This window comes from Passer domesticus, chromosome 11 (genome assembly GCF_036417665.1).
Source record: "Passer domesticus isolate bPasDom1 chromosome 11, bPasDom1.hap1, whole genome shotgun sequence".
In the NCBI taxonomy this organism is placed as follows: Eukaryota; Metazoa; Chordata; class Aves; order Passeriformes; family Passeridae; genus Passer; species Passer domesticus.
Window position 1 is genome coordinate 642,706 of NC_087484.1, and position 13,702 is coordinate 656,407.

The 13,702-nt window shown below is 50.8% G+C and overlaps 1 protein-coding gene and 1 long non-coding RNA gene across 2 annotated transcripts; one reads left to right on the top strand and one right to left on the bottom strand.

Annotated features, from left to right (window-relative positions):
* Positions 1-1,647: 1,647 nt before the first annotated feature.
* Positions 1,648-3,932, bottom strand: LOC135278487 (uncharacterized). The gene is made up of 2 exons (XR_010345986.1): positions 3,529-3,932; positions 1,648-3,342 (listed from the first exon to the last, which is right to left on the bottom strand). It is a non-coding gene; the product is annotated as an uncharacterized LOC135278487 (long non-coding RNA).
* A 792-nt stretch (positions 3,933-4,724) lies between these two features.
* On the top strand, positions 4,725-10,302 carry RAP2B (RAP2B, member of RAS oncogene family). Its single transcript, XM_064385006.1, has one exon. The coding sequence runs from the start codon at positions 4,958-4,960 to the stop codon at positions 5,507-5,509; it is 552 nt and encodes a 183-aa protein (XP_064241076.1). The 5' UTR covers positions 4,725-4,957; the 3' UTR covers positions 5,510-10,302.
* The last annotated feature ends 3,400 nt before the right edge of the window (positions 10,303-13,702 follow it).

The window sequence follows — 13,702 nt, forward strand, 5'->3', positions numbered from 1 at the left end:
CAGCATGTCACACACTGAAACCTGCCCCTGGAGTCACCCTGGCTGCTGGCTGCTCAGAGCACACCTGATCCTGGAGTGAGCACACCGGGTTGAGAGAAACACACGTCAGGCAGTCTTGTTGCAGATATGGATTCACATACCAGATTATTGAGAATTTCTCAAGGTGCAGATAAGTTAAATATTAGATTTAAATGCTGTTGGATGCCAGGTTATTTTTGTCATCTTTTCCTTCCTCAACCCCTTCAAAGAAACCTAAATCATCCTGCTGCCAAATCCAAAATGAAGAGTTCTCTGTACACCACTGCACTAAAAACTAATTCAGGCCCAAAATGTTGCTCAATTTCATAAATTCAAAATGAGTAAACATTGAAAAATTTCTCCAGATTTGTTCAATGCCAGAAAACATTTGGTGCAATCCTGTTCTTTGAACTCTGAGATTATTTCATCTTCTTAGTCTCCCTTGGTAATTATTCTCGCTTTACCTTTAGGTTTACCATTAATATTAATGACTGATATTATATATATTATACTTATATAAAAGTAACTGACAGCAACTCTTCCCCAAATGATTGAATCTTCTCAGTTTAACTGTTTTATATTGGGCTGTGAGCCAGCTAAGTCACTTAATCTTGAGTGGTAAGGTATGTCTGCTATATCCAGGGAACACTGCCATCTTAGGAATGAAATGATGTGCAGTATCCTCAGCCCGTGACTTCCCTCGGGATTTTCTCAGCAGCAGTGCTGAGAAATTAAAATACAACATTTAGTATGATTTGTAGCTTTAAAATTCAATTATCACCCTGCCTAGCTGGTACCTGGCAGAGCACTAAGATCTCAGAAGTCTCTTTCACAGTCACAGGAACTTCCCACGTATTAACAAACTTTATTTCAATGTGTACCACTGACAGGGGCAGAGAAGCTCTGACTGAAGGCAAGCAGCTCTTTCTGCCCGAGAGCTGCAGGTTTCAGACAGCCACACTCTCCCACCTAACCCTGGGCACGTTCTGAGTCTGTTTTACCCAGAGCCCATTTCTGTATCTGAACTCTGGCTCAGTTTCACTCAGAGCCCGGGCCCCCTGAGATCCAGCAGCGAACCTGTGCAGGAACACACACACCCCAAACCTCAGCCCACTCCTCACAGCAGCCTTGCTCCCCAGGGAGAGCAAGTCCTGCTGTAAAACCTCTCTCTAAACGAGCTCAGTGGGACTCAGCCAGGTCCAGGTGACACATCCCTTTGCAGACACCGACCCCACAGCTCTGAGGGTGGCTGTGCAGCTCTGAAGAAGAGCTGCCTAGAAGGTCCCTTCAGGAACACCAGGAAGATTTTACCTCCTTTTGTGGCATTAAATCTTCTTGTCACCAGGCACTGACAAACTTTCAGGGCACTCAAACCAGATATTGCACTTGCTACTGATCTAAACTACCCTTGTCTAATCTAAGCACAACAGATTAAAAAACCCACCAAAGCCACTGAGTGCTTCACTTGCTCAAAGGATCTCCAGAGCAGCAGCTCACAGCTCGCTCTCTAACTGCACAGAAATAACCCCAGCCTGCACGAGCAGTTTCACTGAACGAGCAGGGTTACTCAGCACAGTGAAAGCTGCAAATACATGCAAATATTGTATGGTGAACTGCTTAGTAACCAAATTTATGCTTTTCAGCTGATTTTTATTTTGGCATTTTTAAGACAGCACCAAATCATCCTGAAATTGTTTTTAAAATATGCTTGATCATTTTGAAAATCAAATTAATCAGCTAACTCTGATGATTATATTTTGCCTAGACCCTGCTGCATTGTGATCCCTTCATGTTGCCCAACCAAACCTTGTTTCAGGAAAACATTAATACATTAATATTTTTCCTGAAAATCTAAACCACTACCATTCATGAAGCACAACCACCCAATGCAATGCAACACTTCATAATTCAAATATTATGTGTTGCATCCTCTCATGATTTATTTAACTTCTGTGCCTAAATCCTCAGCCAGGGATTTTCAAACTTTCCAGCCCACAGATCCCTCAGTGGTCTGTAGCCATGCACCAGAATTCATTTCCAAGAAAACCAATTTGATTCTTTCAGTTACTTCCCACAGACTCCTTGCACTGCAGACTAACTAATTACCTAGAGCTGGCTGGTAATAGGAGAGATTAAATTAATACATGTAGTAGGGCACTGGCACTTGAGAGATCACATTCCATATTTAAACTCAACAGCATAAAGATTGTTTGTTACTTTGAACGTGATACATTTCCTTCTTCAGGAACAGCAGCAATTAATAGCATAGTGTAGCATTTCAAAATGGAGAGCAATTTCATTGTGTCACTGAAAAAAACAACACACACCTCAATCCAGCAGTGAGTTGGGATTAAATAGATAGGATTAAAACCAACATTACAGTCTGGCCTTTATAGAATTGGCTACTGGCATGTTGGGAGTAAGTGTAATGTGAATAATTCAGATGTGGGTTTGTTACAGAAGTGATGAAGGCGAGCAAGCCCACATCATACCCAAAACCTGAGCACAGATCAAGGAAATAAAATATTTCTGCAGTGACACTGGGGCCTTTCAGCAACTCTTACAGCTGGTTTTGAAGAGAATTTGCCAGCCCGTGACTGATGCCGGCTGGCTCACAGCAAGCTGGGTGATGTGCTAGCTCTGCTCCCAGAGTACTTCCAGGAGGGGGAATCAGATGGGCACTGAAAGCAGCAGCAAGAACAAGTGGAGAAATGGCTTAAAAGCTTCCAGGGGAGCTCAGTTATCCAGTTTCCAAAGGATGGGCTAAGCAGCCATGGACAGACAGCTCCCAGGACAAGAGGCTGGAAGCACTCAGAGATCCTCCCCAGAGTTTCCAGGAGCTGCAGCACCGCTCTGGGGAAGCACCAAGGGTTACCTGGGCCGAGTCTAGAACACAGAGGGGACCAAAGGCCAGCCCGGGGCTGTGCTGGGAGATGAAATGCCTGCTGCACGCCCAGGCTGACCTGCACAGCAGCTCAGGAGCAGCCCGCAGGCTGTGGAGGTGCGTGAGAGGAATGTGCACCTGGCAGACACCAGGTGGGGCCTGGTGAGCAGCACCCCACTGGGGACAGCCAGCTGCCAGGGCTGCACCCGCAGACCACACACCGCCCCTGCGGGCTTCACTCACACTCAACAAAGCCCTTCCAACCACTGCCCATTCCACTGCAGGCTGCTGGAACACGTTCCTTTTCCTCGGGAGAGGTTTTACTGCAGACTCACACAGCAGCAGCAGAGGGGCTCACTCTGAGCTCCAGGGGATCACCAGGGGTGCACCACTCACCAGAGGATCAGTGACCACAGGGGTGATCCTACAGCACCTGAATGCTGCAAAAATAATTGCAGTAGAGTTTAGCCTCTGTGAAAATTGTTCAGGAATAAGAGAACATTATTTACAAAACTTATTATTTTCAAATCCTTAGACTTTGCCTACCCAAGCGCTGTGTTTAGATTAGGCTTGGAAACAAGGTGTGGTAGCAAGGATCTAAATGTCACCATCATGTGAATAAATACCGAGAATTGTGAAGAACTGAGTAAGGTGCAACAGCAAGGACCGGAGGGTGCCAAAACAACCAACGATACTTTCTTGAAAGGAATGCCTAATAGAAAGTCCAAGGCACGACTTCTACGGAGTGGCACGCAGCCAGCCCCTGTGACTCAGCCCTGCCACGCTGCCGCTCTCGGCCACCAAGGGAAGCAGCATCAGCCCCCGGCAGTGCCGCAGCCCCCGCCGGGCCGCCCGCCGCTCCGGGCTCCGGGACACGCGGCGTGCCCCGAGCGGGGCCCTGGGCGGCTCCAGCGGCCACGGCAGCCCCCGAGCCAGCGGGGCGGGCAGCAGCCGCGGGGCACCGCGACCCGCCCGGCCCGGCCCGGCCCGGCCCGGCCCGGCCCGGCCCGGCCCGGCCCGGCACGGCCCGGCACGGCCCGGCACGGCACGGCCCGGCACGGCACGGCACGGCCCGGCACGGCCCGGCCCGGCACGGCCCCGGCTGCACGCGGCGGTAGCGCGGGAGCTGAGGGACAGCGCCGACAGCGGGCGGGGCACGGGGCGGCGGCACCGGGGCTGCCGGCCGCACCGCCCGGCCGCCTTTCCGCGCCCATCCCCATCCCCATCCCCATCCCCATCCCCATCCCGGTGCGGAGCGCCACGTGCGGGAGGGGACGCGCGGCGATCCCGATCTTGTTCCCGATCCCGATCTTGTTCCCGATCCCGATCTTGTCCCGTTCCCGTTCCCATCCCGTCCCGATCCCGATCCCGATCCCGTTCCCGTTCCCGATCCCACTCCTGATCCCGATCCCGTTCCCGTTCCCGATTCCGATCCCGTTCCCGATTCCGATCCCGTTCCCGATCCCGATCCCGTTCCCATCCCGTTCCCATCCCGATCCCGATCCCATTCCCGACCCCGATCCCATTCCCGTTCCCGATCCCGTTCCCGATCCCGATCCCGATCCCGATCCCGATCCCAGGCGCGGCCCGGCGCAGGGCGGGGGACACACGCGCGGGGCGGGGCGCGGGCCGCCGCTCGCCGCCGGCAGCCAATGGGGGCGGGCGGCGCCGCGCCGCAGCCAATGGGCGGGGGCGGGCCGCGCGCCGCAGCCAATGGGCGGGGGCGGGCCGCGCGCCGCAGCCAATGGGCGGGGGCGGGCCGCCATGGCCCGCGCAGCGCTGTCCCGCCGCGCCGCGCCGGGCCGGGGCCGGTAGCGGCCGCGCTGCCGCCCTCGCTCCCTCCCTCCTTCTCCTCCTCAGCCCCTTCCTCCTCCCCCTCCTCCTCCTCCTCCTCGGCGCTGCCCGGCGCCGGGGCTCTCCCGGCGCCGCTCCGCAAGGCGCGGCCGCCGCTTCCCCGCCCCGGCGCGGGGCCGCCCCCGTGCCCTCCCTCCCTCCGCCCCGTCCCCGCCCGCCGCGGCAGCCCCGAGCGGGAGGCGGCGGAGGGAGGCGGGAGCCATGCGGGAGTACAAGGTGGTGGTGCTGGGCTCGGGCGGCGTGGGCAAGTCCGCCCTTACCGTGCAGTTCGTGACCGGCTCCTTCATCGAGAAGTATGACCCCACCATCGAGGACTTCTACCGCAAGGAGATCGAGGTGGACTCGTCCCCGTCCGTGCTGGAGATCCTGGACACGGCGGGCACCGAGCAGTTCGCCTCCATGCGGGACCTCTACATCAAGAACGGGCAGGGCTTCATCCTGGTCTACAGCCTGGTGAACCAGCAGAGCTTCCAGGACATCAAGCCCATGCGGGACCAGATCATCCGCGTCAAGAGGTACGAGCGGGTGCCCATGATCCTGGTGGGCAACAAGGTGGACCTGGAGGGCGAGCGCGAGGTCTCCTTCGGGGAGGGCAAAGCGCTGGCCGAGGAGTGGAGCTGCCCCTTCATGGAGACCTCGGCCAAAAACAAAGCCTCCGTGGACGAGCTGTTCGCCGAGATCGTCAGGCAGATGAACTACGCGGCGCAGCCCAACGGGGACGAGCCGTGCTGCGCCTCCTGCGCCATCCTCTGAGGGCGGCCCGGCCCCGGCCCGGCGGGCGCGCTCGGGCGGACAGCAGCGCGGAAAACAATTGCGTCGTGTTGGAAATGTGGCTTTTCTCGGCATGTACGTTTCGTCCAGTCTTGGTCATGGCATATTTCCTGTCAGTGTCGGCGGCGGGCGCGGGAGCAGCCGGTCCCGCCGCCCGGGGAGCGGAGCCACGCGGGGAGCCCGCTGTCCCGGGACAGCCGCGGGGAGCGGGGCCGCAGCCCGGCCAGACCCGGGACAGCGGGGCCGCACCCCCGGGACAGCGGAGCCGTACCCCGGGACAGCGTGCCCCTGTCCCGGGACAGCGCGGCCCCTGTCCCGGGACAGCGCGGCCCCGGCGGCCAGCCCCGTGCGGGCCCGTCCCGGCGCCGCTGCCGCCGTCTCTATGCAAGCGGGAGCGGCGCGGGGCCGTCCCGCCCGGAGAGTTGCACATGGAACTGGGACTGTGACCCGATCGGTGCTGCCAGGCTCGGGGCGCCGGGCAGCGCCGCCGATATCCCTGGAATAATGCTCTATTTTGTTTACCTGCTGTATCGGATGGGAGTTTGCAGGAGAGTGGTAGCGTGGTGGTTTTTCTCCTGGTTTTATTTGGTTTTTTTGTTTTTTGTTTTTTTTTTTTTTTTTAATCAGCTGTGAAAATGTTACAAATCTGCACAATTTTTTAGGTGTGCGTGTGTGTGTGATTTCGTTGTGGTTTTGGTTTTTCCTTTGGCGGGGGGGAGGGCGGTGGTGCTTTTTTTGCCGAGGGTTTTGGATTTGGGTTGGCAATACCTGATTTTGATGACTAGCTCTCTCAAGTGCAAAGACTTCCCCTGAGTGATGCAGGGCCAACAGCAGCCCTGTGTCTGTAGAGTGCCTTCAAAACTCAGCTGTTCCAGCCGGTGCCAACCTGTGAAAGCTCCACAGAATCCCATTATCTACTACTCCAAAAACTACTTAACAGTTTCCTTGCAGTAATCACACCGAGCAAGCCAGGACAAAAGGGCCTATTGTTAGTGGAATTTATTTCTTATTTCCATCTGAGCCTTTTAACTGTTATTTCCATGTCTTGCAAGTTTGGGCCTAATTTACTTCAAATTTACAAGAATTTAGCCTTTTGGGATTTTTGGGTGGGGGGCTTTTTTTTTATTTTTTTGGTTCTGTTTTCCTTTGATTTTGTCGTGCCTCCAGCCAGCAAAGAAGGAAACCTTATCGTTGTGATGTACCAAGAAAATTCTAACAACTGTCATTTTAATTGCAGACATGCATTGAAGAGATGTCTATCCATTTGAAGAATTTTAATACAAATGCTGTTTTTTAGAAAACAACTCTGTGCATTGTTATGTATCACATGAAACACTGACTTTCACACAGGCTCTTAATCCAGATTTATATCTCAGTAGCAGTGGAAGGTGGAGGGGTCGATTTAGCTAAGAACAGTGGTGAAAAAAAGGCAAACCACAAGATTGCTGGTTTATCTAATATTTAGTCATTTTTGATGCCGGTTTTTGCTTGTATTCAGTCCTGGCCCAGTGTGCCAGGCTGTGGGAAGAAGGCTGTGCTCAGAGGCAGCTTTCAGGAGGCAGTGGGGACTTACTGCCACAGGCCCTTTTCCCCTCCTGGAGGCAGCGTGGTTTATTGGGGTGAAGTTCTAAAGGTCAATTATTTATGAAATCCAAACTTTTAGTCTCATTGCATTATCACTTTAAAATTATAAACTAGACCTTTTTCTTTTCTGGTTTGCAGAGGGGCTGGGGTGGGAGGAGACCTGTGCCTCCCTTCAGCTGGAAGGTCCAAGGGGCTTTTTACCTGTTCTCTCTTTGCCCCTTCTTTAGAGGTCTGCACACAAAACCTGCAGCTCTCTTTTTCCGTCTCCCCCCTGTCCCAAGAAGTCTTGAAAAGATCTTGCATCTCAAAAACAGAAGCTGAGCAATGATGTGTGAAGGGGTTTTTAGTCAGGCCAGCTGAAAAGTGACTGCCGTGATTCCTCTGTGGTTCTGGTGATTTCTCCTGGTTTGAGCAGGAAAAGTGTGTGCCCTAGCACAGGGAGGGCAGTGTGCAGGGTCAGTTTGATGCTACGTTTTGAAATCCCACTGACTGAAATGAAAAGTGCCATTTGTGCTCTAGTCACAATTGGGTACTTTTAGTAATAACATCAAGCACCTACCGAAAATTTGTAAAATATTATCTGGTGAAAGCATGCTTCTGCCTCAGAGCCCAGGTGTGTCCTTGTTTGGGGCTGTGTCAGCCTCAGTGAGGAACAGAGGGCTGGAGGAGGCAACCGCAGTGCTGGGGCCCTGAGATAAACACAGCAATTCACCCCTGTTTCTAAGTGAAACTTGAAAACCTCATTGCAGCTCATCTTCCAGGAATTCCTAAAAGTTCATTAGAAGGCAGAGGATCCCATGCTGGAAGACAGGGAATGTCTGACAGAAGGGGTGTCTTTTAACCCAAGAACTGCATTGAAAGCTGAGGAAGCTTGACTGCTGCCACTTCTGCAGCTTACAAACTGCGTGTCTGATGTTTTAAAAATCAATTTACATCTCAGTTAGTGCCATGGTTCAATTTTGCCTTAAATTCAATGGGAATGGAGAGTTTTTAGCACCCACCAGGCCTCGATCAGTGCACTGTCAGCAGCTTGAGGTGGTTGATAAAAGCAGGTATTTGTTGTGCCCTCCCAGGAGCCAGCAGACCCCTCACGTTCCCCAGTGCCTCTTTCCCCACTGCCTGAGCTGTGCTTGAGGAATAAAGCAAAAGTGGGTGTTTAGCACACAAAGTCTGGCTTTGCTCAGCCTGGCAGAGCAGCTGGGGACAGCCAGCTGAGCTCTGTGTTGTGCTGGGCCTACCTGTGCTACATTCTGGTTTTGGCCAAAAAGGTGTATTTGTAAAACAGTGAAGCATTTAAGCAGCCGTGGCACTGTCTGATCAGGGTTTTGAATGTATTTAGGCATTCCATGTTCTCTGTGACTGGTGAGGACAGTGCACAGCGTAGAGCTCAATACTCTGATCTTCCAAATACTCTGAAGTGTTTTGGTGCTTGTTAAACATAAGCCTTGTCTATAAAAAGTCTGAAAAAAATCATCCTGCTTTAACTTGACTGAGTGATGAAAGCTATATTAGCTTCGACACTTGAGGGAAATGTTGTATCAATATAAAGGTACTCTTTATTCCTTTTCCCTGTGGGAATATGTTACACCCGTGTCAATACAGAGGTGGTATATCACTCTTTTCACAGTGAGAATTGCAAATATTTACTTGTTTTGGAAGAAAAATTACATTCCCAGCCAAAATACTTCCTGACATCGCAGAAATTGTGTAAACAAGGCCTTGGTTTAAGGCTGGTCTTGTGACCACGTATTTTGCTGTACATAATGATTGTATTTTTAAAACTCCAAGCCTGTTCTGTGGAAGGAAGCGTGTGTGGCATGCCAGTGTCTGTGACTGTAACCTGCCCTGTGCTCAGCCCCAGCCCAGGGCGGGTGTGCCTCTGCTCAAACCATGCTCAGGATTCACTGACCTCGTGGTGCTGGAGCTGATGTGGAACTCTGTGCCTGTGGGATCCTGCTGGTTCTGCTTCTCTCGAAAGAATGTACGGCGAGCTGTTTGCAAAGGGCATTTTAAATAAAGGGCAGCTGGCTCTTTATGACTTCCTCACTTGGGTACTCATTGTGTGCAGGTGTTGTTCGGGGTCAGATTTCCTCCAGGAGTGACAAAATGCAGAAACTCACATGTTCCTTGAGAATTTTGTGCAAAGAGGAGTGGCACAGGTGCATGGGGAGCGTGGATGCTCCCAGGAGGGGAATGAGCCCAGCTGGAGCTGCTGTTGGAGGCTCTGTGCCTGGCCAGGTTTGTGTGGCAGCCCAGGGGCTCTGCTGAGCCTGCCCTCTCTGCACCCCTGGGCACGTCTGAGATCTGAGACCTGCTCGGAGCAAACGCGTGTGAGCTCAGCTCCAAGGGCACATGGTTTGAAATATTGGTGTTCACAGCTTACAGCCTGTTCCTGCAGTGCTTACAGCCTCGTGCAAATGTGTGTGTCAAAGACTCTCCTTCCAGTCACGTTGCTGCAAGAGTTTGAGAACCCCTTTTTGCAGGAATCCAGCATCTGCCCAAACTGCAGAACTTTGTGTTACAGTCCCTGGTAACCATGTGTGCAGCAGATGAGAGGGAATTGAGAGCAAACTTTCAGTGCAAAAAGCAAAAGATATTCAAGCGAGCTGTAGTGATGAGAAATGGAGTGCAAGTGTGTTGCTGGGGCTGCATGTGTTGGGGTTTTGGGCGTTTTTGTTGATTTTGTGTTTCAATTTGTGTAGAGTTTGTTAGTCTGTCATCAAAAATCCTGCTGTGTTTCCCGAGGAAGAGTCAGTGTGTGTGTGTGTGTGTGTGTGTGATCTGACTTCTCTGGGGCTGGAATCAGAATTCCTCCCTTTCCACGGATGATCTCACCTCAGTGACCTCAGTTCTGGAGCATTCCTTATGGGACAGTCCTTGTGGTGCTGAAGGAGCCCCCAGCAAAACCTGGCCAGTGATGATGAGCAGAGATGTTCCTGCAGAAAGCTCCAGAGCAGCCATTGCTTTCTCTCTGTGCCTGTTTTAAATTTCTGAAGGGTCCAACTGCTCCAGCCAGCACCGGGGCTGCTTTGCTGCTGTCCGTGCCAGAGGTGCATACTGTGCATAAAGCAAGAACTCAAATCCTTAATCTGCACCATCCAGCCAGTCCCAGTCCTACCTAAACCACTGTAAAATTGGAAGTCAGTTAACCATTGCAAGTCATCCAAGTAAATCTTAAAATATTAAAAGCAGCTGTTCTGTATTGACTCTGTTTTTCATTTTAGCAGTCCTGGGTCTTTTGGAGGTTTGGGTGAAGAGCAGACTGATCAAGAAGCCATAGCTTTGTTTTGTAGTCCTTGACAGAGAGATTTTTTAGGAAAATTGTGCCTGACGTGTAACTTCAGCCCCAAGGATTCAACCCCCATTTATTTCTACAAAGTTCTATAAGGGAACATTATAAAAAGTGCTTAGTTAAAAGATTTGATGTCCAGGTAAAGGCAGATCTCAGGTGCTTCTCCTCTGCTTGACAGACCAATAATGATTGTGCAAAAAATGCTGCAGCAGTGAGACTGGACAGAACGATCAAAATATTGCTACAGTTTTTGCCTTTTGATACAATCGTGTTAATTTGTTACACTGGGGCCAAAGGGGATGTTTTATGTTGCTTTTGAGGATGGCTGTAAATGGACTTCTGGGTGAAAATGACTCTGAAGTCGAAGATGGCTGTTCTTTCCTCTGGATCAGGTACTGCAGAAGGTACAGGTCAGTATTTATAGCAGATGTCCCTTCCCACTTTCTCATTTTTGGGTATGTTCATAATTCTTTGTTTCTGTAGTGTTCCCACAGTTATCCCAATTTCAGCAGCCCAGGGGACATGTATTGTATCCACTCTGGTCCGGAGAGGTAGCTTGAAAGAGAACTCTGCAGAAATTCCAAAACCACTTTCTGTAGAAGCATAAAATAGGTGCACTTTGGAGATCAGAACTGCATGTTTCTGTGAAAAACACAAAATGTGTCCTGAAAAGCACAAAACGTGCCTTGTGTTTAACTTCCTCTGCTGGCTGGTGGTGCCCTCCCCAGCTGAGCTGCCCTGGGCTCCTGGGGTGAGCTGGGGCAGGAGCAGCAGGACGGGTGGAATGCTGGCTGGGAGGGTGGGAGCTGCCCTGGGGCTCTGGGGTGGCTGTGGGGTGGGGCTGGAAGCAGGACACACAGTGCCAGCTTCCCCAGGTGCCAGGCATGGCAGGGCAGGGAGCAGGATGTCTTGCTGGGAGCTGGGGAGATGGGCTCCATTCTTCTGTTTTGGGTATAAAACATCCTTTTATGTCCGTGTGTGTGTGTGTGTGTGTTATGGATTTACTGTTTTTTTTCCCTCCCTACATTGCTAAGCAGATTCAAAAGTGCAAAAAACATTTGTAGAACGTGTGTTCTCCACCAGGGGTGGGTTTGATGCTTAGACTGAGCTTCCCTACACCACGAATCACCAAAATCTCTTTGAAGCTGTGTGGAACCTTACAGTGATGATTGTTGCAGTGTGACTCAGGGGACTTGGGAGCTGTGGTGCTGCAGGATGAGATTAGTGATAATTGTATCCCCTGAATGAACCACAGCAGGATCACGTACCCCCATTTCACATGGGGACTTGCTGCCAAGTTTACTGCTGATTACCAAAGTTAAGATGAAAGCATGCTAACAAAGTGCCTGAGTCATTGAGTTTCTAATGTTTGCAGTCTGATTTCCCTTCTTTTTGGGATACTCTGCTGCATCCCAGATTGGCTATTTTCTGCTGGGTTTCTTGTTTCAAATGTTATGTTTGTTTTAGTGTGGGTTTTGCTTTTCCTTTGGTTGTTGGATCTTTTGGTTTCTCCTTTAATTAAAGGAAAAAATAGAGAGGAGATTCACATCTGAGTTGCTGTGTAGCACAAGCTGCACAGATTCCAGAAATACATGCCATGTCTCCACATATTTTTGCAATAAAGTTTTAGGAGAATACTGTATGCTTAAGGTATTTCTAAGGCCTGGACTCTCAGCAGAGAAACTGCTTGGAAAAGATTATTTCCAAAAGAACTGGGTCAGCCTGGAGTGAATTAAAGTTCACAGATACTGAGGCATTTATTCCCTTAAAGTATTACTGTACTTCAGCCTCTGCAGTGACAGTTACAGATTGCTGAGCATAAATATTTATGCACATGTACAAACTTGTATCTGGTATCCACAATTTGGGAAACATTCACGTTTTTCTACATCTAGCATAGAAAATAAGGCACTGAGTATCAGACCAGTAGCATAGAAATTGAGGTGTGTGTATATTTAGCCAATTGTAAGCACCTAAAGAGAGTTTTCTGGAATCTCTTCAAGCACTTTTGACCTGGCACAGATTAGTTCAGCATTGCTAAACCAGAAGGTCCCCATGGTGATTAAGGTGAGGCCTTGGCCTGTCTGACCCGTCTGGCTTGTGGCAGCCCTGTCTGAAGGAAACCAGCCTTGTGTCACCTCGGTGCCCCTGGGGACAGGCAGCCACCCTGTCTGAGGAGCTGCTGGGAGCCCGGGATGGATCTTCCTGGGCTCTCCCAGCTCTGGGAGGCGGGGCTGCCCCGTGTGCACCTGGTGCAGCTGCTCCAGGTGTGGTGAGGCACCGCTCGGGTTTCAGCACTCCGCACTTAACAGCAATTAACTGATGAGGAGCTGGAGTTCATTTGGGAAACATGTTTGTGCATACTCATGTGGAGACATAAACTCTGTTATTCCAGGATGTAAACACACCTAGGCAAATGTGTTTGGTGTCCCCAGTGCCAACAAGGGAATTGTTAATATAAATTCATCGCTGAAGTTCTGTTTGTGCCCTGACTTAACACTGCATTTGACCTTGACATATTCTCTGATTCTGTGGATGTGTGTCCCTAATTCTCCATTCTTTTGTAACCCCATTGAAATCAGAGCCTTTTTAAGCAAATTTAACCACAGCCTGAATTTAAATATTTCACATGCACCTAGTAGTGTGAATATCTTTTAAGTTATAATTTCATTGGAAAAGAAAGCCTTCCTTCCCCTGTGCCTTTAGCTGAATTCTCAGCTGTCTATAGCGTAAACTTTAATTTCTTTTTTCCCCGTTTCTAGGGGTGATTTTACCCTGAGGTGACACTGGGCTTATGTAAATTGTGAATCTATCTTGAAATGCCAACATTTTTATATGGCTGTTTCAAAAGCCAGGGATGCTGTGGAACACTGGCAGTAGTGGCCAGCCAGGAGGAGAAGGGTTTGGAGCTGTGTCCCGAGGGGCTGGTGGGCAGAGCAGCTGGAGCAGCCCCAGGACCATCCCCAGCAGCTCGAGCAGGGATGAGGCTGCATCCCAAAGGCTCCCTCTGCAGCTGCTGTGCCTGAATCAAAGAGCACAAGTTAGACAGAGCCGTCACTTGATTTTTTTGATTTTCCAGTGGCTGCCAAGAGCTACATAAGCCCCTGAACTATGTCAGAACTGGAGGGAGAACAAAGGTGCCCTGAGCTTGCCTTTCCCTGCTGCCCTGCTGCCTCCTCTGCGCCCAGGAGCTTTGTGAGCCTCGGAGTCTGTGGGTCACTGCAGGGGTGTGTGGCCACACAGATGAAAACACACATGTTCCAAAATTAAAAACCCTGCAAGTCTCAGCTCTATACTTC

What these genes read in the sequence shown, in the direction of transcription:
- RAP2B (XM_064385006.1), top strand. Translation starts at nt 4,958, where the DNA reads ATGCGGGAGTACAAGGTGGTGGTGCTGGGCTCGGGCGGCGTGGGCAAG.